General features: G+C 47.0%; 1 protein-coding gene across 1 annotated transcript in view; it reads right to left on the reverse strand.

Annotated features, from left to right (window-relative positions):
* Nucleotides 1–399: 399 nt before the first annotated feature.
* The window catches only part of LOC144102364 (uncharacterized), a 65,611-nt gene continuing 41,144 nt past the window's right edge, over nucleotides 400–24,866 (reverse strand). The window contains exons 7-10 of the mRNA XM_077635655.1: nucleotides 16,421–16,512; nucleotides 10,412–10,570; nucleotides 5,807–5,876; nucleotides 400–569 (exon numbers count right to left, since the gene is read on the reverse strand). Coding sequence (XP_077491781.1) covers nucleotides 472–569; nucleotides 5,807–5,876; nucleotides 10,412–10,570; nucleotides 16,421–16,512 — 419 coding nt within the window. The 3' untranslated portion in view covers nucleotides 400–471. The remainder of the gene's footprint in view (nucleotides 570–5,806; nucleotides 5,877–10,411; nucleotides 10,571–16,420; nucleotides 16,513–24,866) is intronic.

Genomic DNA, 24,866 nt, shown 5'->3' on the forward strand with positions numbered 1-24,866 from the left:
ATCGTGTTATCGGAGAATGTCAGCGGCTGCGGTTGCACCATCCGGGGGAGAGCACTGATGCTAACGACTACTCTGCGCCGTGAATGAAATTGACCGTGTGCGAATGCTTATTAACGGAGAGTAAGCTAAGTAGAGTGCAAGAGACATCTTTGTTTTCTTTTTTCCCACTTAAGAATGGTGCTCCGAAAGAAAAGAACTGCGATGGTGAGTAGACTGATGGGCAGTGTGTTTGCTACCTGAAGTGTAAATAAAAGAGATGTCCACCATCCGGATTATTTACATAACTCCAACGACCACCATATTATTGTCGATGAAATCAGTAAATGAAGAACAAGATAGCTTACAAGCCACCGTTTCAGGGAGTTAAAAGAAATCGCATTTGGGGGTGCTTGACCCGTGATGACCACGTTTTTACAGTTGCTGCTCCCTTTTTTGGCATCACACTGCAACTTGATACTGCAGTCCGTCTACTCAGGAATGCCTCCTCTTGCACGTGCTGGGTAGCGGCTCCGAATAGTGTCCCTCTCGTGCGATGAAGTCTGTGCACAAGTCGCTGGAATTGGGGCAACCTAGGAGGGAGGAAAATTAAAACTGAAATAACGAACAATCCGCAATAACGAATGTTATCGCAGGTACTGTCGGGTGCAGAAGTGGTGCATAAGACGTGTGCTTTTGGTTAAACTTGACTTTCGCGGCACTTTTCAGCGGTTCCTGATATCCACACAGATTAGGAGGTTATTTTCATCCAGAGGAATGACATTACGTTGGTTTCGGGACAAGCTCTCCGGCTTGGCATAGCCGCCAAACAGCGGCACACGGGCAGCGAATCATGAAATCGCGAATGCCATATACCACTTTTGGATACAACAGTACGTGGAAATGTAAGAAACATCTTAAAAGTTTACTTTTAAGCAGTCAGATCTGAAAATGAGAGCCAGAGTGTACTACACAGGAAAAACCTTATCTGTCTTTCCTCTGCAGTAGTGCTTAGGGAGACAACCGTAGTACATCTCAGCGCGGCACCTGCTAAAACAAACAGATATAGTTTATAACCGTCAGTGCTTCAAACCAAACCTCCCGCTGCGTAAACTTCTTAGGTTACTGTGATAGACGTAGATAGAGCAGGAGAGAGAGGATAAGCGTTATTTGCTAGTACACGGAGGACAATTCCGGCCGTTTTTTGATCCGAACAAAACTAGACTTTTACCTGCTTATGTATATGCTGAGGTTTGCGCGGCAGCCAATGATGCATTTATTGCTTTCAGAATTGAATACAGAATTGAGAGATAGATTTCCACGTTACTAGCTTAGAAATCTGGAGGCCCACATCACCAGCGATTTGGGACAAGCAGTTCTAGTTCCCGTGGTTGAGACATCGTGAATCACGGCTTAGAAAATTAAAAAAAATTGCTCGTTGACTTCATTTGTGACTTAAGAAAGAACTAGCACGGCCGAGTTCATACAGAACGGAACGTGATAGACTGCTAGGCTTACAGGAACTGATTGGCTGCTGTCCCCAGTTCCTGGTAATGGAACGATCAGGATGCTGTAATCAATCTGTGTTCAGTGCATGACTGCGCACCCAACCCTCCGAGATTTGTGCCGGAAAGAATGTATTCTCGTTTACGCGTTTTTTCGCGAAAATGGCCGGTGGTTGTCATCACTGTATTTTGCTTCCAGAAATGTGTTTTCTTAAAGGGGCCATGACAGCCTATTTTCACGCATACCCTGCTTATCGCATTTAATTCTCAACACGTTAAATTAAAATTCCCCCAAGTTTCAGCTGATTATGTGCGGCGAATATTCCTAAAACGAGTTTTTTTTCGTTTCTTCTGCGAACCGCTTGCTGGTCTGGCAACCTCTGATCGCTGACGTCACAGCGGCATACCCGCCCCGCGTCGTCTGCTGTGCGCTGTTCAGGTGATTGCATGCGCACCGTAGACGGTGGTCGCTCGAAAAGTTCTCTTTTTTTAGCTTATTGAAATAAAATGCATTTTCCGTGTTTTATTTTCGGAAGCCATCAGCTTATTACCCGAGCTGAGTGATCCTTGGGCAAGCGGACTTGCTCGTGGCGCCCGTTTTTCGATTGTTGAGGAAACAGAAATAGATGGACCCCTGCTTTATTATTCGCGCTCAGAAACATGTTATTTTTATGTTATGAGTGTGGTTTCTTTTGAGCAGTCAAGTGCCCCCGTATGTGAAAAGCGGCCCGTGCCGTGCATGCCTTCGTCGATGTGCGCCGTGAAAGTCGCGGCGTTTTGTAGCTATCTACCAAGTTCTTGTCCGCTGTTCATCGGCTCGATAATTAAACTCAACTTATCACAAGGTGGCATTAGAGTAACCTTGAAGCACGAAAGGGGGAGGGAAAAGCGCCGAATGAGAAGACTTCCCCGCTGCATGTGTGCATTTGTAAGTCAAACATACATTCCCTTCGTCTCGTAGAACCCTTTTGCAGGAACCAAGCCGCTTGCAAAACCCTACGCGACTCGAATGCTTTCACTACCCACACCGATGAATAGTCGCCGCCGTCTAAATGAGTGCTTGAAAATAATAGTACATCATTTAGCGTTTACTGTGCGTGCGCAGTGTGGCCCAGGAATGCGACGGTTACAACTGCAGCCCCGCGCTGGGGTTGTTTACATAGCTGTGCGCAAACAGTATTGCTCGTTTGCGTGGCATGAAACGCATGGTGGGCTCTCCTTATCTGAAATATTCCGTGGTATTGCTCAAAGATTGTAGTTTTACTCATTTCCACACTATGATAACACTGCAATAATTAAGCGCCGGTGATGCTATATCTCCTGCTTGGGAAACGCTTCGCGTAGGACCTGCGCTTCCCGCTTAATATCATCTGCTTCCTCTTATGTAAACAATATTTGATTTTAAAACGCTTTAGCTTAAAATACGTTCGGATGGTGCTTGAATTAATGAAAACAACCAGATTTGTTGTCCACAGCCGAAGCCGACGGCTGCTGCCGGCTGCCTTCAGCACATGCTGTGAAGACCGGGTCACTTATTGACACTTGCCCCTTATTGTACTCGCGCCCTGCGATGTAGGCAGTCGTCGCTTTGAGGGCACTGTAGCCAAAACTACACTCTACAGCTATTTTCAGGCGCTAAAACTCGTGAATTCGCTCTCCGCAATAGCCGAAATCGCACACACGAATCCTGCGTACTCGCTAGGCCTCGTCACGAAAGGGGCCGGCGGTGCAACGTCCCCCTAGTCCCCCACGACACTCAGCCAGTTCCCACTAAGTTCACGCTTTACACTACCGCGATATGGGGTCGTTGGTCGTGCTTGCATTGCTGTCGGTCTAGCGTGACAGACTGGTGCGTCAGCGATGGCATTTGCATACCGACCAGCCAACCGACCGCCGATCGCCGTCGCATCGGCCTGGTGTGGCCGGACCCTACCTAAACCGAAGAATAACTGCGTTACTGTTATTAACGCTTTTGCAGCACCAGTCACCCATATATGGGGGACGATTGGTACTTAGATCGCCCGCGAAAGTACAGGGGCAAGAGACCTCGCTGCGCACATTGTAGCAACGAGAGCAGACGACGTTGCTCCGTGTAAGCCCTAGTGACGTCACGACAGCATTCAATATGGCGGTCGCTGCCGGTGGGAGGTGTTTCCCGTTCCCAATTTCGATCGCATTTTTTGGAATATAGAGTTCGTCCAGGGCAACCAAATTTCGGAAACTGAATCATAAGTTCCTGTATTAGTTACTGAAGCAAAAGCTGCAATATGAAGAACTACCATATCATGGCCCCTTTAAGAAACCATTGCTTTCTCTAAAAATAACGTCTTTACACTTAGATTGCGGTAATCTATAGACACAACCACAACGCGGTTTGCCTTTAGTGCGCCATTTATTCAATCAAGCATGAATAGCTGTGTGACTGCACCAGGGAAAAGAAGAAATTCAATGGGTCTCAAAGGACAACTGTAGCCACAAGCTAATACATAATCATCGCCAGTACATAACCTTAAGCTAATACATAATCATCGCTGCACCCTGGCTTGAAAGTCATTATGAAATGAACAGAGAGGAGTTATTACCAGAGATGCGGTAAATTGCTTTTGCCATTACAGTGGATACGTGTATAAAATATTCAAAGTACGATTCCAGCTGAACTAAGTGCAGAACGAAAGAATTCGTTACGCTTAGTGTTCCCGCATTGCGCTAATAGACAGTTTTAGCTGTGCGTACGCAAAGAGTTAGCGTACGCGAGGAGTTTGCGGGGACGGTAGTGCGCATGCGCAGAACGCAAGCGCAAGCCTTGCGTCTTGCGTACGGTAGCCTTGCGTACGGTAGCCAGCGGAGTTTGCGTTGCGGCGCTTGCGTGGCTTGCGTACGCTAACTTTGACAAGATGGCGGCGCCCTGCTCGCCCGCTTCGGAATAAATACATGTCGCCGCTGGATTCTTCGACGCAATAGCTCGCTCAAATGGTAGCGGTTCGCTTTTATTTCGCCTAATCTTGCCCACACGTAGTGGTATAAGCGATAACTAGCCCCTGTTTTTCAGATAATTTGGCGATCTTCAAGCTCCTAGGCCTAACTATATTCAGTGTGTTTTCCTCGTAGCAACGACACCTGGCGAAGCAGTTTTCTAACTTTTAGCCAGATCTTGCATTTTCTTCGGTTTTCATAGTTTTTCTTCTTGGAACAAAAAAGGCTCCCAATGCACTCACAGTAGTTATCAGTAATCACGGATGAAATTTTCTTCAACCGAGCGTTGATGTGGTTTGACTTCTTGTCACTAGATGGCGCCACGTGCGCCTGAGGGACGCTACGGCACGGTCAGCTAAAACTATACTTCGGAGCGGACAGCGTAACGCACGCAGCGCCGTAGCTCTTTGGGTACGCAAGCACTTGCGTACGCACAGCTAAAACTGTCTAATAAGGCAAGAGAGGGGCTATTTGGTGCTTCGTATAGTGGAGATATCGGACATAACTTATACAAAAAAAGCACAACATGCGCTTCGTCTATCCGCCGATCTCTGCATATTCTGTGTTTTTTGTGTCATTTAAGTGCGAGATATTCTTTTTGTGCGCCTTACTATGATTACAGTTTCTGTCATCGAAAAAAAAGCAAAAATTTTCATTTCAGTACCTGCTACGCATGTAGTGTCAGCTACCGCAAGAGAACATGCTCCTGGCCGAGGGTCTGCGTCTAATTTAAGAGCGAAAGTAAAGAATTGTTCAGCAAGAAATTATTTTGAAATTTTTGTGCATTGGAATACAGATTTTTTAGGGAAACTTGAAATAAAAACTCTGCAAGGAAATTGTGATCAGGCTGATACCTTTTTTTACGCTATACGTATAATATAAATAGATTCGGATGCCGTAGAAATATATTTGAAGAAAAGGGCTAGCAGTTAAGCAAGTTCAAGCTGACTCTAGAGCAACCGTTCATTAACGCACCCTAATTAATAAATTAAGTTTTCATTAAGAGACCAAAAAATTTGAGTTGCAGCATAATTTCACAAGATCCTCATTAGTTTTCGGTGATATATACGATAAATCTCTACAAAATCAAAGCTGTAGGGATGGATCACACTCGGACTGTATATTCGGCAGTGAGTACCAATACATTTACTCAGTTCATGTTTTTGCTCACGCGTTTGTATATTACGTACTCAAGCAATATGTGCTTGAGAATGTCTCTTCGTCAACAGAAGAAAAAAATATTTCAGGGGCATGATTCTTCAGGAAGATAACAATGTGGCATCAAGGCAAAAATGAGGACTGACGAAAAGATCTGAGCATGGCCAGAAGCAGTAGAATGAGAGTCCACGCACCGAGCAATTGCATGGTGCGATTGAGCTCACTCCTCAGGATCTCCAAGACCTTGTCAACGCCTTCTTTGCCCTGGAAATAAGCACAAGGAAGCGTTAAATGCGTAATTCAATTTGATATTTTACGTGCTCTGGAAATATCGCGAGATATGTGCTTCGGTCCAGGTGAACAATAGTTGTGGTGCTGCTCGATGTGTTGGCGAATGAAAGCTAAGGAACCACACTGTGTGAACACGGTGTCCAGTGGAGCAGTTTTAACATTTACTGATGACGCTTGTCTTTTGTGATGGGCAAGTTTGCCGACGAAGTAAGCAAATGTCTCATATTTTTTCCGAATTTGAACCTTCATGTAAAGGATGCTGATGTTTGTGATCAATTACGGGGTAAATCGGTACATAGCCTGCAGCCTACGAAGCTGAGAAGTGCAAACTAATCAGCCGCGCTGACTGCGCAAATCGATATTTGACTTTGATCACTTGCTTGTAGATACGATGCTGCGTGATTTCCTTCGAGAAATACAAAAACTGGGAGACCTTTGGCTCCGCTTTAAGAGTGAAACACAATAGCGCCGGCTCTTTCTACCACCCAGATGCGGCATCACTCCATACTGCTCCTAGAGGTCAGCGCCCTCATCATCATCAACCTGACTACGTCCACTGTAGGGCAAATGCCTCTCTCATGTCGCTCCAGTTAACCCTGTCCTTTGCCAGCTGCGGCCACCGTATGCCTGCAAACTTTTTAATCTCGTCCGCCCACCTAAATTTCTGCTGCCCCCTGCTACGCTTGCCTTCTCTTGGAATCCACTCCGTTACCGTTAAGGACCAGCGGTTGTCTTGCCTTCGCATTACATGCCCTGTCCAAGCCCATTTCTTCCTCTTGATTTAGACTAGGATGTCATAAACACGCTATTCTTCCCTCACCCACTCAGCCCGCTTCCGGTCTCTTAAAGTTAAACCTAAATTTTTTCTTTCCATAGCTCGCTGCGTTGTCCTTAACTTGAGCTTAACCCTTTTCGTAAGCCTCCACGTTTCTGCCCCGTACCAATGCGAACCTGTCAATGCCAACGTGCTCAACGGCCGACGTCAATGCGCAACGGCCAATGCCAATGCACAATTGCGGCCAACGTGCGCAACGGAAAATTTCGACTACGCTTCCTGAAGGACGTACGCTGACGTCACACTCATTCACAGCGATCCTGGTGGCCTCCACGAGAAGTGGAAAGCTTGCGCTAGGTTTTCCCGCACTAACGACGCGAGAGAGCCGCGGCAGCAGCAGCGACCCGACGGCGCCGGCTCTTCTGCATGACGAGCTCCTTAACGCTTTCGTGTTTAAAAGAAGGAAACAACGGAACTGTGTCGTAAACTCTTGTTTTCGTTACGTGAGAAACGGGTTCTGTCTTCTTCAGTGCTTGGTAAAAGGAAATGAAAATTTCATCACGAATCCGCCTATTGAATAAATGACGGAGAGTTTTTTTCCTAAATTCTATAAACGTATGAAAGCAGAATTAGATGACCACAGCCTGAAAGGCAACCGCGTAAAAAGACAAGGCACGAGCGGCGCCCGTCCACCGTGGCTGCCCGGTTGTACGCGTGTTTCCCACGCCTATGGCTCTCCCGCAACTGTAGAGTGGACGGCGGAGCGTGCCAGCGACGCGGTATGTGCGGTGTGTGCCTAGCGGGGGCGCTAGGAGCGTAACCGATGTTGTGGAATGGTGGCACCGTCAACATGATGGCACAAACATATAAACATTGCGACCATCGCAAGATCTTGCTTGGGATTTACTCATCGAAATAGTGCTCATCGAAACAGAAGCCATGTTACTATCGGACAGTACTATACGCCCTGGATCACTAACCAGTGCAGAATAATTTTCGTTATATTTTTTAACCCACATTTGTAATAAGGAGGTGATTATTGCTTAGCATCCACCCATGCGCAGCCATACGGCTGCAAAGGAAAGCTATATAGCTTCCACAGTAACTTCTTGTCAAAAAAAAAAACAATTTACCTTGCCCTGGGTTCGAATCCGGGGCCACCGTTAGTGCGGGGCCGTCGCTGTAAACCTTTAAATAGGATTGGCGAACAATGTTCCCACTTCAAATTTTGTAGTTGAATCTCAATAAAGCGATGAACGAACAAAGTTCCGAGTTCGAGGTGTTAATCAATGCTGTCCTGGTTTGCTTAGTTGGTGAATTGACTGACCCGGTTAGGAAGTGCTGTTCAGTTCGATTCGTGGTTCGGGACGAATGTTATTCAACTACGGAGTCTCTGTGAGAGCTTTGTACATTTCCTTCGCTGCAGAACGGCAGCGCTTGGGGGCTTGTTTGTTAGTAATTACGACGCATTATTTTTAGGGGGATTCCCCTAAAAGATACGGGCACCTTACATTAATGTGTATATGCATACGGTAAAACATCTTATGCGTTGGGGTCATATTTAAATTTGCGTGATTGCTTGGTTACGTGCTGCGTTTTGATTCTTTTTGTGGTTTCCTTCCGCAAAACGTCGTTTCAGAAAGATCGATTATGGCACCTATTTTTTGTGTTATTTTTCGCGACCGCTATCAAAGCAATAACATTCTATTTCAGACTGAACCTCTTCGAGCTGGCCACTTAAAATTTTAGCGGGGTAGTGAACAGGCGGAAACTCGCAGATACATGGGATCGATTTAGGCGTGGCCATTTCAGGCCATAAAATGGGCAAAGTTGTAGCTTGCGAAGAGCAGGGGGATAGGGCACAAACCTATTCCTATCACTACTTCGCAGCGAGTGAGGCCGACAAGTCCTGTAGCTTTCAGAAGCGAAACTCTACGCACCCGCCGCGGTGGTTCAGTCGTTAAGGCGCTCGTCTACTGAGTAATAATAATAATAATAATAATAATTGTTTTTTTGGGGGGAAAAGGAAATGGCGCAGTATTTGTCTCATATATCGTTGGACACCTGAACCGCGCCGTAAGGGAAGGGATAAAGGAGGGAGTGAAAGAAGAAAGGAAGAAGAGGGGCCGTAGTGGAGGGCTCCGGAATAATTTCGACCACCTGGGGATCTTTAACGTGCACTGACATCGCACAGCACACGGGCGCCTTAGCGTTTTTCCTCCATGAAAACGCAGCCGCCGCGGTCGGGTTCGAACCCGGGAACTCCGGATCAATAGTCGAGCGCCCTAACCACTGAGCCACCGCGGCGGGTCGTCTACTGAGCCGGAGTGCCCGGTTTGGCACCCGACCGCGGTGGCCGCGTTTCGATTTAGGCGAAACACTAAGGCGCCCGTGTGCTGTGCGATGTCAGTGCATGTTAAAGATTCCCAGGTGGTCGAAATTATCCCGGAGTGCTCCACTACGGCACCTCTTCCTTCCTTTCTTCCTTCGCTCTCTTCTTTGTCCCTTTCCTTACGGCACAGTTTGGGTCCCCGCCGATATACTATGTGAGGCAGTTACTGCGGCATTTGTTTTCCTCAAAACCAATTTTATATACCGAAGCTCTCACCACTTGTCATTTGCCCGGGAAAACGCAGAACATGAAGCATCGACGCTGCAAAAGCATCCTGCCAGTACATCACTCACCCACCGTGAAAGGTTCAGGGAGCGCAGCGCACGTTCCTCTGGACCTTTTCGCGCTGGCAGTAACAAAGTAGCTACAGAAACGACTCATTGCACCCGCGGTGCTGACAAGACCTACAATTTGGTATTCTGACGAGGCGGGAGTAAGCATTTGCAGGCACAGACTCAGTGTAAGGCGACACAAAAGCGTTGCACCCCAGCGGAGCAGACCACATAGAATCTTCTGTTGCAGGAAAGGGTAGATTGATGTGCAAAGGGCGCCGATAGCACCCGGAGTTAGCCCATGTAACCGATGATATTTCGCGACCAAGGACTCGTAGATGTCATGCAGCGTTTGCTCCTGACAGTGGAATCGAGACAACGTGCCCACTCGCGTGGGCCGACAGATCGACACTGTCGGTTACGAAATCGTTGAACAGAGGCCGGTCGCCGCATTTTAAGTTATTATAGCGCCCCACCAGTCATCGGTCCCATTACAGTTCTCTGAGGCAGCGCGACCTTTCTCTGCGCTGTGTTGTAGATGCACCCTTGCGTGCACCTTACTATATTGGGGATTGCCAAGAAAGCCTATCGAGGCTTGCACTAAAGAAGTGTACACTATCCTAATTACATGCAGGGTATGCTGTTCGTGACCATCTATGCGCGAATTTCTCGGCATCACCCATTAGTTCAGCATGCGCCGTGGTCATTTCGGGCAAACGTGGCAATACCCAGGAACAAATGTTGCACGTGACCACCTCAACGGGGTCCGGACTTGAAGCATTTCATACGGCTGTTCAAAACATAAGCCAGCAAGGACCTCAAAGATCGGTTGCGTCGTGCTATTTTAACTGTGCCCTTTTATATCTAAATCAGTTTGACGCTTTGGAAATCTTGGGCAACTAGTCGCAGAGATCAGAGAAATGCAATACCGATCACTGGAAGGAGGTTGCGACATCATTTTACAGTGGCTACCAGGGCACCCTGGCTTTAATAAAAGCTGGTGTCTCGCCTAGGAGAAGGAACAGAAGTCTAAAGGCTGTTATCGCACGAACGAATGAGTAAGGCGTACGTTGTAGGCAAGTCCCCAGAGCGCCGGCCTGCCCACGAAGACTGCACGGGCTCCGAGGCTCAGTGCCTTGGCAGCGTCGGCCCCAGAGCGCACGCCACCGTCCAGGTACACCTCCACATGGTCTCCTACAGCAGCCACCACTTCGGAGAGGGCCTCGATCTGTGGAGAAATTTAGTTTGCACGTATCACGTGCACACCCAGTGAGGCGTGCCATGTAATGAGGTTGAGGTGAGGTTGAGGTGTTGAATGCTACAGGTGGGGTTAGCCTTGCTTTATCTGCCGGCAATTGCTCCACAGCAGCGTCCCTTCGATATTAACAGTGCCGCATCTACACCGCTAAGCGCAGAGTCTCTTATAATAGCACACATTCTCTCCCGCAGTCACCATCTATGCACACAATCAATCCACACAGTTCACATCAAAGTCCACTCCAGAAGTCACCATCTATGCACATATTCAGTCACAGTAGAACATACGCCATTGTAGTGCCACACTCCATACAGACATTCACTCACAGTATAAAGTAGTCCACTGCGGAAGACACCATCTACGCACACATTCAATCACAGTAGGCCATAGTCCGTTCCTGCTGTCACCATTTAAAAACAAGATCCGTGTTCTGCAGAAATGTTAAAAGAGGGCGTGCAGCCTCCCTTCTGCATGTCTGGTTTCCACTCGGGTAGACAACATCCTGCACTGTGCTGTGACGGGTTCCTGTCCTCTTAAAGGAAGCAAACATCACCTGCCTTTCCGCGTTGTACTCTGGGCAGTACATAATATAATGTTCGATATCCCCGCACACACCACGTAATGACTCCTAAAAATTATCCGGGTTTCTCTGTTATTCGTGTGAGAATATCTTAACGTGCCCATACAGTTTCGTTAGAATTGCATAGAGCATACAGAATACATGTACCGAGCAAAGTGCACTTTGGTTCATGTGACAGTTAAAATTATGATAGTAACGAGACAGGCTACATGCATACAAGGCTACGCCTTTATTGTTGTTGTTGTTAGCCTATCAAAAGATGGCACATACCCACACTGGGGGATCGGCCAAGAATAGGGTGGCTATTCACCTGAACGCAGTTAACAAAAAGGAAAAGCACGTGGGAGCATAACACCGATGAATTTTTCGTCATGAACAGAAAAGGGATGAGTGTTTTGATTTTAAAATTTTTAGAATAACAATAAAGAGAGTGATTAAATATTAATGATTTAGTCAAAATGTAATAATTGATAGAAAAGAAAAGGTTGAAACACTTAGCAAGGCAGTCGGTGAGATTCTATCAGGAAATTTTGAACAGCGGTGCAAACAGATCTGCGGCTGAACCCAAATGTGGTGGCGCCAAATGATAGCAAGAGCGGGCTGCTCAAACTAAGGCCAAGATGCTGCAAGGGCTCCTCCAGCAACCTTTTTCTCAGTGAGTTGAATCGGCGACAATACAGCCAAAAATGTTCAATAGATTCTGGCTCACGGCAAAATGCACAAAGGGGAGAGAGCGCCAAACCCGACTTGTGTAAATAGAAATTTAGAGGGGGGATGCGGCAGCGTAGCCTCGTCAGTGATACTTCAAGCTGCCGAGAGCAACAAATTTTCCTGTTCCAATAATATTTAAGGTGCTCATAATCGGCCGATGAAGTGATGTGTCTTGCGTGCTTAAAAACGCACGTCGCCGAAATCTAGATGCTGTAAAGTAGGCTGTAGCCGGGATGATTGGCAACACGGGGCCGCTGAGGGAAGCCTTTGCGAGATTATCAGCAATCTCATTTACTGTCACACTGCTGTGGCCGGGAACCCATACTAAATGAACAAGGCTCAAGTGCGGAGGAAGTAGGGATAAGAAAGTTGATAAAATGGGACCGTCAACCTGTGCAGCGAGGGACGAACACAAAGATAAAGAATCAGTAATTACTGAAACTGCTGTAATAGAGGGGTCTAGCTTGTGTAGAGCAAGTACAACTGCTAGAAACTCTGCTTGAAAAATAGGGGTGAAATCTGGAAGGCGCAGAGAAAAGGACCAGTCTAAATGGGAGCAAAATATTCCCACACCTGCTTTTTCATTGCATTGCGATGCATCAGTGGCTATTGCTATATCGGTTGGTAGGGTCCTCAGATGATGTTCTAGAAGGCCATTTAGAATACTCGGTGGCAAAAGTTTTGCATTTTTGGGGAATTTGTCGTCGAAAACAATGTGTATAGTGGGCCCATTCCGAAGCGCAGGAAGGATATCATAAATGTTTACATCTAAAGGTTGAAGTAATCTTTGCACAAACACTACCTGAGGGGAATTGAAACGAGACCAGGGGACACCAAAAAAGAAGGTCGGCTGAGAACAGAAAATGCTTTGGGAACGGTGGAAATGGGATTCATAGATCCTGAGGTAAGTTTGCACAGTTAAACATTGAAGTCGGGATAAGAGAGACGGAATGCGGGCTTCAAGGTACAGCACATTGATAGCCACAAGTTTTGGAAGGTCGAGGCACATGCGAAGTGCTTCCCTCTCTAAAAGGACGAGAGGGCGAAGTTTATATGTAGCCGAGCCTGAAAACAACACTGATACAAATTCTAAAATTGGCCTGACATACATTATGTAGATCATTAATAGCGCATCTCTGCGCATGCCGTACCGGTGATGACATAATCTCCGTAACATGCCCACGGCACAAGCCCCTTTCGCCGCGACATGGTCAATGTGAGGTCGCCAAGTGAGTTTGTTGTCATAAATGACCCCCAGGTATTTTAGGGATTGAACCTGCGGTATTATTTTTAACCGGCAAGTGAGAGACACCACTACAGGAGTGAATAGAGAGAAAACAAGAGTAGTGCACTTGCCAACATTTAACTTCAGGTGTAATGCGCTCAACCAGTGCTCAAGTGTATTCAAATATGCCTGCAACATTACTTCTTGTTTTTATGTTTTTTTTTCTCATCTTTCTCGAGAGGGAATAACCTCAAAACTTCAAAACGATACCCGGTCAGAGTACATGCGCACTCAGAGTGAAACCGTGCATGCCGTTGGTAATCACGCGAAAACAATCACGAAAACGCGTTAAAGCTGCGCAAGATGAAAACATGTGGACGCCGCAAGAAAATTCGAATATTGACGCCGCGCGCGCCGTCACACCAATCCAGGATTGTTCGAAAGGGATGATGTGACGCCACACGTTGAGCCGGGAAATGAAAATGATTAAGACTCAAGTTATATTGTGACTGTCGTGTCGTAGCATGACTGAAATTTCATTGCAAATACCTAAAGTAAATTAATTACGGTTGACAGAAAATTTCGGCAATTATTCAGAAATCGAAATCATGACTGTTGGTTCATTTGAAAACCAACCAAAAGACGCACCACAGGAGAAAAGAACACAAGACACGGCTAGGTTGAGAATCTGTCACGCTACACCTACGTCACTAAAGCACGTTCGTTAGACTAGGTTAAAAGAATGCTTAGTGTGTGCCGTGTGGTGTATCATGGGGCTCACTATGCCTACTTATGTATGCATGTTAGTGTGTGTAATTAGGAGGTACTAAATAATAAAGAAGCAAATAAACATTAACGCTATCGCGGCACACATTTAAGGCGGAGCTAAAGTGGCCCTTAATTTTTTCATGCCTCACGAACTCCTCTCTTCCTTAAATACTCTTGGTGGCGAAAAGGTAAGATTTCAACATAGACACATAGAGACAGTAAATATTACACATTTAAGCCGAAAAGCTTGCAGGAGTGGTTGAGCCTGGAGCTCAATTTTAGCCTCAACCATTGCGTAATTGTTTGCAAGTTTAGGATTAAAGCAATTTGAAATTTTACTCCATATCCGGATTCTTTACATTGCACGCAGCCCCGCCGCGGTGGCTCAGTGGTTAGGGTGCTCGACTACTGATACGGAGTTCCTTGGTTCGAACCCGACCGCGGTGGCTGCGTTTTTATGGATGAAAAACGCTAAGGCGCCCGTGTGCTGTGCGATGTCAGTGCACGTTAAAGATCCCCAGGTGGTCGAAATTATTCCGGAGCCCTCCACTATGGCACCTCTTTCTTCCTTTCTTCTTTCACTCCCTCCTTTATCCCTTTTCTTACAGCGCGGTTCAGGTGTCCAACGATATATGAGACAGATACTGCGCCATTTCCTTTCCCCGAAAAACCAATTATTATTAATTATTACATTGAACGCAGTGTTTGTGTAAGCGCACCTGCAGGCACCATTTGCGTTGGTAGACTGCATAAGTCAACGGACGTCAAAAACTGGAGAAAGACTTGTGCCCCAAGGAGACGAAAGCACGCGGAAAAACCGGCAGCTTTTTGTGTGCTGCAACTGCTGCTAACCCTTTCCTGGCGCCATTTGCAGTGTGAAAAGTTTAGTTGCTTTTTATAAACACTACTTTTTTTGTGTGCCTTGGTGCAACATCCGCTTGTTGTGCAGATGCCGGTGTGAAGGCGGTAGCGTGCAGAAGAAGGGGCAACCAACATGCAATCACGACAATGTAAAGCCAGTTTGGCGGGGTCCTGGTTAACATTGTCTTGAGTATTCCAGTGGCGAAGCGGACAAAATCCCCAGCTTTTCTTTGCTATGTGCATAAAACCACAATGTACGAGGTGTGAGCTTGGTTGATATTTTACATGTATTTTGCGAATTTTTATGTAGACCTGCGAGATGTTATTTCAGTTGAGTTTTGTGCTCTTCTGTCTGTCTGTGGTTGTCCATTCATTTACTCTCAAGTATTGCGTAATTGTTCGGAAGTTTCGGATCAAAACCATTTTCAATTTCATTCCAGCTCAGGATTGTTGAAATTGTACACAGTGTTAATGTAAGCGTACTTACGATAAATCATAGAATAAGAGAAAATGGTTCATGGTTTAAGGGGGTTTAACGTCTCAAAACTACGCAGGCTACGAGGAAAGCCGTAGTGAAGGGCTCCGGAAATTTTGAAGACCTAGCATTCATTCACGTGCGCTGACATCGCACAGAGAATAAGAGGAGAGAAATTGCTCGTTATACTGACAGGTTATCGTATTATATTTCGAACGCTACATGAAAGTCGCTACGACTCCAATAGTTATTGGGTCCTTTTTGTTATTCTTGGTCTTTACCACGCACAAATGAGCAGAGTTGGTGGAGACTTAGATATCTATAAAAAACATGTCAAAAGTGGCAGATTAGGCTTGCTTGGCGAAGAAAAAAATTTGTTCGTAAGAATTCATTTTCCTTCCACGTTTCTGGTGGAAGCAACGAAATCCTCAGGAACAGAAGATAACCCAAACGAATACCCACAGATCTATAGAGGTACGTATAAACAAATAATAAAAATGTGCTACGTATTTTGATGGACATGCTGCTGCATTGTTCTGTGACATGCGAAGACTAAATAAAAAATAGAAAAGTACAGAAAAATTTGAAGTTCTCGGGAAAGATGTTGATATTAAATGCAAAACTAGGCCCGCGTCTTCAACACCTAATGCAGTGCTTTCTGCATTTCGGTATCTCAATGGTAGGTGGATTTGGGCGGAGCAGAAGAAATTACACTTCTTTTAAAAAGTCTGCTCACAAGAGGAAACGTTATCCCAGAGAGCTTACCGGGAAGATATCACCGTTTGGCGCCTGAATCAATTGTGAAGAATTGATTTCTCGAATATCAATTCTTAAAAGAGAGCCGCTGATTCGCGGCCATTATTCTTGAGATGCACGCTACGTATTTCAACAGACTGAACGGTTCACTTCGATATTTGACAAATTTTAAAGCTAGCTAAATCGCCGCAATGCGATTACGATGAGAAAAAATGAACAGCCATGCTGAATAACATTATAGGCTGCTTCGTGTGGGAGTCTGTAACAGAAAAAAAAACAATGTAAAAAGACGATACATAGGATAATCACTACGTCGTTGACGCAAAGATTTTTGAGAAGCACTTCATCATTATGCATTTGGAACATTAAACGCTTTATATAAGGCATTTATCAGCATACACAGTAGTTAGGTGCCATGCCTAGTCATTAAAACGTATAGCATACCGTCGCTGGATCACCGTCAAGCTGCCGACCACCATGATTTGAGACGATGATAGCTGATGCACCGTAACGGGCTGCTGTGATTGCCATCCTTGCTGTAACCAAACATAGGACTTGCTCAGGGGAAGTCAACCAATTTGTGCGCTAAAAATCTGAAAGTCAAAAGAACTGGAGCACAAGAGCTCCATGTTGCAGTGCACCAATAAAGTCGTTTATCACTGCGTTGTTGCTCTCTGTTGCAAGACATAAGTGATAACCCCCACTCACATTATTGCCTTTAACAATCTTGGAAGCTATAGTAGAGGTTTAGGTTTGCTTGTAAAAATTACTAGTGTCAAGCAGAGCTTGTAATCACTACTTCACAACGTATTCAGAAGTAGAATGGAGCAAACCACTTGATTGCGTTGTTTGACCATGACCGTGCATAATTTATGTGCTTATTTTATAGCTAATTCACTAGCTAATATGAATGAATGTGCTTGCTTTGCGGTTTAGCACCCTTCCCTTTCTTTTACCTTCCCAATTGTGCTCCCCGTGGAGGTATAACCATGCCATCTATACTTTTGTGGAGCCAGCTTTTAGTGGCTCAAACAGGTCAGCGCATATTTTCTGTGTAAAGTAAACACGACTACCATCTGACAGTGGCAACGGAGGTGCTGGAGAGAGGATGTCGTGCTCAGAGCTTCAGTAGTAGCAATAGTAGTAGCAGTTGAATGAAACTACTTTGTCGTAGCTCTACGGTGTTCAAGGCGGTGTTGGTCAAGAATGGTATGTAGAAGGGCAAGTGAGAAATGCGAAAAGCCTCCTGCGGTTGGTTCCTGGAGGCATGAGATAGGTCGTTACATACTATTAGGATCCAAATATTGCGGGACGCGCGTCCACAAATTTATTCACAGAAGTGACGTAAGTGTTGTGAATACATTTATGGAGGCCCCTAAGCGATTTCTACGATGCGCAAATGCGAGACCATCATTTGTCGCGAGTTACGCCGCTGAGTCCAGTGTTGCGGCGAAGTGTGACCGAATTTACTGCTACTGCGTTATGTTTCCGACTATAATGTTGCTGCTAATGACGTAGCGACAAGCCGGCCATATCGCAATCTCTCCGCTGAGTTTTATTGGTGGAGTTCTCATTCAAGTATTGTTTCCCATAATTAAGTTTAGTGCTTTTTCTCGATGTCGCCGTCCATTGGCTCCGGTGTTTACGGGTCCAAGTCGATAGGCAGTAGCATGGCCTTGCGATCGGAGCAGTATGTCGATATGTACGGATGCGGACATTAGTAAAGGGAGCACAGTACACCTTTCCAAGTGAAATAATTCATTCCCCATCGGAAATGAAGGAACATTGCGTATGCAGCACAAAAGTTCACTACCGCCAACTACCTGCATGTGCATATCACAGCTGTCAATTTCAATTACCAAGGGGTGAAAAATGTTAGCCGGCAATATCGGGCTCCATTTTGTACCCTCTGTTTTGTTTTGTTCTTGCACTGTGCGTGGCATGCTATAGAAGGCAAAGTCGATACCGTTGCCTCGCGAAGCGGTGATTGCATCTATTGGAGAGGCGAGACTTAAATTGGGATCTGCGCGTAGCGCGCTGTTGGACGTCGGAATTGAAAGTGTGTCTGTCTGAAACCTCTTACGCAGAGCAAGGACATGCAGCTGCGCAGAACCGAAGGCAGATTCCTGTATACGAACTCTGCCGAGTTCGTTTGAGACAGATCTGGCGCCGCGTCCCTATAAGTACAACACCACGGGTCCCGTTCCGATGAATTCGACAGCGCACATCTTTCCGCAGCACCGACGCAGTCTCCGAGCTAGACAGGTTGAAGTCCTGGCTTGACGTGTATGGCGACGCGGCTAGAGCCGCATTTATACGACTGCGACAGTGGCGCATCACATTTCTTAGAGTATCCAACGGAGGCTTCATACCGCTATTTACGTGCACCCCATCAAATCTGTCGGGACAGTGGCCTCTGGTCCAGTGCATGCAGCGTAGGGGGCCAGCCATTCGCATCTTGCGCTTGGTCTGCTGTGTTATTCGACGGAGGTGGTATTGTATAGCAGCACCAGGGAGGAGGAGGGGCGCCCCCAAACCTGTTCTCATTAATCGCGGAAGTCCACTTCCATTCTCGAATGTGCGCCTGTCGATTCGTGAGAAATTTCCAGATGTATCGGTATGTATTCTGACCACAGTTGGTATCTTGGAGGTGGTTAAGTATTACTTGATGTTTTACATTATCAAATGCTCGTTTCAAATCCAAGGCCGGGACTACCTTTTCATTGTGAGGGAGTTTTTTGGGCTCTAATATGTCATGATGGAGTTGTAGAAGGATGTCTTGTGCGCATTTCTGTGGTCGGAAACCAAAAATAGTGTCTTCAAAAGTGTGGTGTGTTTCGAGGTAAGTGGACAACCTGTCTCGCACAATAGTCTCCATCAGTTTGCCGACACAAGATGTGAGGGAGACAGGGCGCAGGTGCTCCACCTCAACTGGCTTGCCTGCCTTAGGAATAAACGTCAGTAAGGCTGTTTTCAAATCCGGGGGAAAGGAATCTCTCCAAGCCAGATATGGTTGATGAATTCGAGGAGGGTACGATAGGCTGCATCCGGAAGGTTCGCCAGAAGTTTGACAGTAACCTTGTCCCGGCCTGGTGCAGTACCACGTTTCATTTTGGCTAGGGCCTCCTTCAAATCATGGAGCTTGAAGGGGGCGTCCAGCTCCATATTTGTTTGCCCTATGTATGATCATTGAGAAAGGCGAGGGTCCACCGTGGTACAGAGATATCACCATGGTACAGAGATTCAAGACAAGGAACACGGACCCTATACCATCGGATACCGAGGTACACCACAGGGTTTGGTTTTATCTCCCCTCCTCTTCAACCTCGCAATGAAAGACCTTCCCGCAAAATTAAGCTCTATGCCCGGCATCCGATATGCCCTATATGCGGATGATATCTCTATCTGGGCAACAGATGGCAATCTCGGGTACATGGAGGCCTGCCTACAACAGGCAGCGGAGTCAGTGGAAACTTACGCTGCATACTGTGGTCTCCAGTGTGCTCCGGCCAAATCAGAATTTGTCCATATTCGATCCTCTCCTCGGGACGACACTTCAATTCACCTCACACTCCCTTCGGGTCCGATTAGAGAGGCCAAGGAGGTCCGCATCCTCGGTCTCTTTATTCACCAACAACGCAGACCAGACACAACACTCGCAAAACTCCGCATGTATGGTGATCAGGTCGGCCGTATGGTACGCCGAGTCTCCAACAAGCGTGGGGGGTTACGAAGCGAAGATGCCTTGCGGCTGGCATATGCCTTTGTAACGAGTAGAATTCTCTACTCAACCCCCTACCTTCACATGCGCAAACACGACGCCGACCAACTCGAGGTCATGAACCGCAAAGTCATCAAACGGGCTCTTGACCTTCCCATTACCACATCCAAACCGCGTTTGTTGGACCTGGGGGTGGCCAACACCTATCGGGAACTCCGAGACGCCCATCTCGTCAACCAATATACGCGCTTATCACAAACGCCATCCGGTCGCCGCATTCTTGACCGACTCCACATACAACACACCATCACCTTTGAGTAACGGGTACGAGCGCCAGAACCCTGGAGACGCGCCCTCAGGTTCCGACCCATTCCCCGCAACATGTCACACTCTGACCACAATGGCCGTCGCCAGGCGCGTGCGGAAACACTGGAGCGACATTATGGTCGACAACAACACGTGTACTACGTGGACATTGCCGGTCCCCACCGTGGGGGGTGGTTCACCGCAGCAGTGGTCCACGACAACACCACATTGGCAGGACTCACTTTCCGCGCCTACAGCGCAACACACGCGGAGGAAATCGCGATGGCGCTCGCACTCTCCCTCCCATAAGTGAAACGCATCATTACCGACTCGAAGGGGGCCTGTCGGAACTATGAGCTGGGTTGGACACCTCCTCTCGCCTGGCGCATCCTACAAAATTTCTGTCGGTCCAGCGACCCTCCAAACTGTAATCTCATCTGGGCTCCCGGCCACCAGGGACTCAAGGGCAATGAGTTAGCCGATCAGGCAGCCCGCGCGCTCTCTCCCCGGGCACTCACACTTGCTCAGGAAGCCTACTACGAGCCTACCCAATATCTAATTACATTCAAAGACATCACTACATATTATAAGGACAGTCATCGTCACTTTCCGGAACCCTGCAAGGGTCTCCGGAGAGCAGACGAACGGCTTCTCAAAATTTCTACAAATACAATGCTGTGCCCGGCAGTATTGAAACACTTCAATTCAGAATTTGATGGTGGCTGCAGGCTGTGCGGATCGACGTTCTCGGATGTTTTCCATATGGTCTGGGCCTGTCCTTCCAATCCCCACCCTTCCCAATCCTTCATCTGCCACCCTTCTAGGGAGGCCTGGGAGGCGGCGCTGCTCAGCTGCCATGACCTGCAGTCCCAACGGACCTTGGTCGCCAGGGCCGAGCGGCGCTAGACGCCATTGGGGCTCCGGAATAGGGGCTCCAGCTAGATTTGTGAGGACCTGGGCCATAGGGCCTGGGCCCAAACACCTCCTTGTAAATAATAAATGTTTACCACCCCCATCATTCTCGAGTGGAGTAGCATTCTGCATTGGGAGGAGTGTTTCACTCTTTACAACAATGGCATATTTAATAACCTATGTTATGGAGGTGACATGCCACTGTTACATGCACCACATCAAGTGATGCTGAACCGGGGCCTGCAGCGAAAGGGGCCAGCCGCTTCCACATTTAGCCCTGTATGCTTTATTATCCGACTGAGCGACGGTTGTATAGCCTCGCGGGGAGGAGGACGGGCGCTCCCACATCTGTTTCCATTCATCGCGGAAGTCAACTTGCTCCTCTAGACGAGAGAGAGTAGCGTTCCGCCGTGCCAGGTGGAGTGTTTCCCCCCCTTTCCTGGGCGGCGGCGGTGACATTTACAGGAGGGGCAAAGACGTCATTCGAGTGCCGCGTTTCGGCCATGGCTCAACTAGCCAAGTAATGGGAGAGCTGGTCTCGCGTTAATAATCTATTTTTACAGCAAAAGCAGTAATAGTTTTGCATAATCCATTTACGGGGTGCAAAGGCAGCAGTAATGCGTTATGCTGTGGAGGTTCAGTTGTCCACCACAAAGCGAGACATTTACAGCGCCGCTACAGTTTTCAAAACAAACCGTGGCTCTAACTTCCACCGTCCAGTGTCTTCCATCGACGGGAAAGAGTGAACGCACACCGGTTTGTTTTGCGTTTTGGCTCCATCGAAACGTGGCCGCCACGGTAAGGTTCAATCCTTTGTACTCCCGCTCAGTAGCCGCGCGTACTCAAGACTATGTTGCAAAATTAGAAAAAAAAACCCATCGTTTTCAGGCACCTGCTTCAGAGTGCTGGGCGTGCCAAGCCTCTGGGCCTGCCTCTAGGACACGCAGTCTCCCTGTGTAGCGACTAGACATCTAGCGGCTAAATTGCAGCGATCCACCAAGTTCGAGTCGGCGAGCTGGGCGGCGTAGTCCGCCGCCTTCTGGATGATATAAAGAATTCTAAGTTGGAGCTCCCGATTGTGATTTGGCGATGCCATCTCTTTGTGAGACTGTGACGCGCTTCCCACAGATGACGGAGATGATTATCCACATCCGTCACCATATCCGTGCGCTGAATTTGCCTCTCGGGTTTGCGGCGAATACTTTGTATAAGGGTGTGGGACCAGGAGGAGTAGTTTTGTAGCAGACTGTACGGGCACGGACTCCCGGAAAGCGGTCCAGTCAGGGAGTCTTGCCTGATTCCGGGGTCGATTTAGGGGACGGGTATAGAGAATGGTGTTGATGAGGGAGATGCAGGAGAAAAATCCGGTTAGCCACAGCTGGCGTGGCCGCGGTGGCTCAGTGGTTAGGGCGCTCGACTACTGATCCGGAGTTCCCGGGTTCGAACCCGACCACGGCGGCTGCGTTTTTATGGAGGAAAAACGCTAAGGCGCCCGTGTGCGGTGCGATGTCAGTGCACGTTAAAGATCCCCAGGTGGTCGAAATTATTCCGGAGCCCTCCACTACGGCACCTCTTCTTCCTTTCTTCTTTCACTCCCTCCTTTATCCCTTCCCTTACGGCACGGTTCAGGTGTCCTACGATATATGAGACAGATACTGCGCCATTTCCTTTCCCCAAAAAACCAATTTTATATATACAGCTGGAGCGGCGATGAGGACAGACAGGAAAGGCGCACTACTCCGCTTTGGGGTGAGCAATCAAAGCCGTGTGTGTGTGCCGCCAGTTGTGTGGAACCGACCGAAGGGAGCACGCCGTGCAGGAGAAAAATTAAAAATTGGTTTTCAGAAAGTATTCAGCTTTCGAAGATTAGTGATCATTTTCGTGCACTACTATTTATAGTGGTCATCCTACCTTCCTCTCTTTTTAGTGAAAAACAGCGCACAAGCAGACATAGACAGAAAGAAGGGGACAAGCGCTGAACTAGCAACTGAGGTTTTATTGAGAAGCATGGCGAAATATATACAGCACAGCATACGCATTCAAAAAACATATAAACAGCACATAAAAGGCGGATAAGAAGCACGCATCCCAACTCATCGCTTAACGTCGCATATCCAAGAATTCCATCTCTTTTGTTGAAAGAAGGATAGACGGGGTGCTGACACATGAGTCCTCCGCTTTTGCTATCGCCCTAGCCTCGATAATTTCCCTTGTTATTGTGCACTTGTTTCGTGCCAGGATTTTGCAGCCGTGAAGGTCGGGTATGCAGGCAGGTTTATGATTGCAACGGTGGCAGTGCTTATCCAGAAAACCTGATGAAGCAATGGATCTTACATTGTTGTTATGCTCCAGTAATCTTTCGTTAAGACACCGACCGGTCTGGCCGATGTATCTGCTTCCACACGGTAACTTAATTTCATAAACAACACCCTGATCACATGCAACAAAAGAATTCTGGTGTTTGATTTTGCATCCAGGACGAGGCTTTTTCATTGGATTTGTCGCTTTACACAGTTTTATTAGTTTTTCTGGGGCAGAAAACACAACCTTAACATCGGCCTTCTTGGCTATTTTCTTAAGGTTGTGCGAGATCCTATGCATATAAGGGATGACCACAACTTTTTGTTTATCATCTCTTTGTCCCTTTTGTTGATTGCATCCCGTCTGCCCTTCCGCTTTTTTCTCTTTTAGAACACCTTCTGCCACTGACACTAGCAATTCACTGGGGTAGCCAGCCGCGCCTAGACGGGCAGTTTGTTTCATTAGGCTTTCCTCAACTGTGTGAAAACACGACCTGTTTAATGCATTACGAAAGCAAAGCTTAGCTATACCCCTCTTCACCAATTTCGAGTGTGCCGAATCGTACGGAAGTATCGGCTTTTTTCCCCTAGGATCATAAATCCAACAGGCATGGTTGTTCGTAAACCGGAGGCTTAAGTCCAAGAAACGGATGCTTTCATCCAGAGGCAGTTCATTGGTCAAAGTTAGGGGGTTTAAGCACTCCTCGAATATTCTTAGAATGCTCCCGAATGTTTCGTCAAGAGGTCGGTCTGTCCTTTCCACTATAATCAGAAAGTCGTCAACATATCGTGCCACGTTTAAAACTTGGCAGCCGTCCAGACGTGTTAACAACACATTGTCACACTCAGCCAGAAATAAATCGCTCAACAAGGGCGCTATGCATGAGCCTATACACACACACCTTGCTTTTGTAGATACGTGTTTTTTCCCCAGTCTACATATGTAGATGTCAGATAAAGATGCAATAGTTCAAAAAAGCCCCCTACATCTATACCCGCCTCATTCTGGAATGCAACAGCTCCTGCCTAATCAATGCACGTTTCTACACACGACATTAATCTATCATGCGGGAGTGAATAAAACAAATCCTTGATGTCAATAGAAAAGGCCGTCACTGATTTTCCTTCTACAGAATTGAGATAGTTAGCAACTTCATTGGAATTTTTGATTAGGAACGGGTCATCAAAGGTAAGCTTTCTCAGCTGGTCCTGCAAGAAAATTCCAATGCTCTTTTGCCACGTCCCACGCTCCGACACTATGACCCTGAAAGGGCACTCTGGCTTGTGCGTTTTGGCGGCAAACAACATTTGTAATGACAAATTCTCACTCTTGTCTATGTGGGTTACAAGTCATGTTAGATTGAGCTTGTTGCACAGGGAGAATTTGTCTTTACAAATGTTGTTTGCCGCCAAAACGCACAAGCCAGAGTGCCCTTTCAGGGTCATAGTGTCGGAGCGTGGGACGTGGCAAAAGAGCATTAGAATTTTCTTGCAGGACCAGCTGAGAAAGCTTACCTTTGATGACCCGTTCCTAATCAAAAATTCCAATGAAGTTGCTAACTATCTCAATTCTGTAGAAGGAAAATCAGTGACGGCCTTTTCTATTGACATCAAGGATTTGTTTTATTCACTCCCGCATGATAGATTAATG

This window comes from Amblyomma americanum, chromosome 8 (genome assembly GCF_052857255.1).
Source record: "Amblyomma americanum isolate KBUSLIRL-KWMA chromosome 8, ASM5285725v1, whole genome shotgun sequence".
NCBI lineage: Eukaryota > Metazoa > Arthropoda > Arachnida > Ixodida > Ixodidae > Amblyomma > Amblyomma americanum.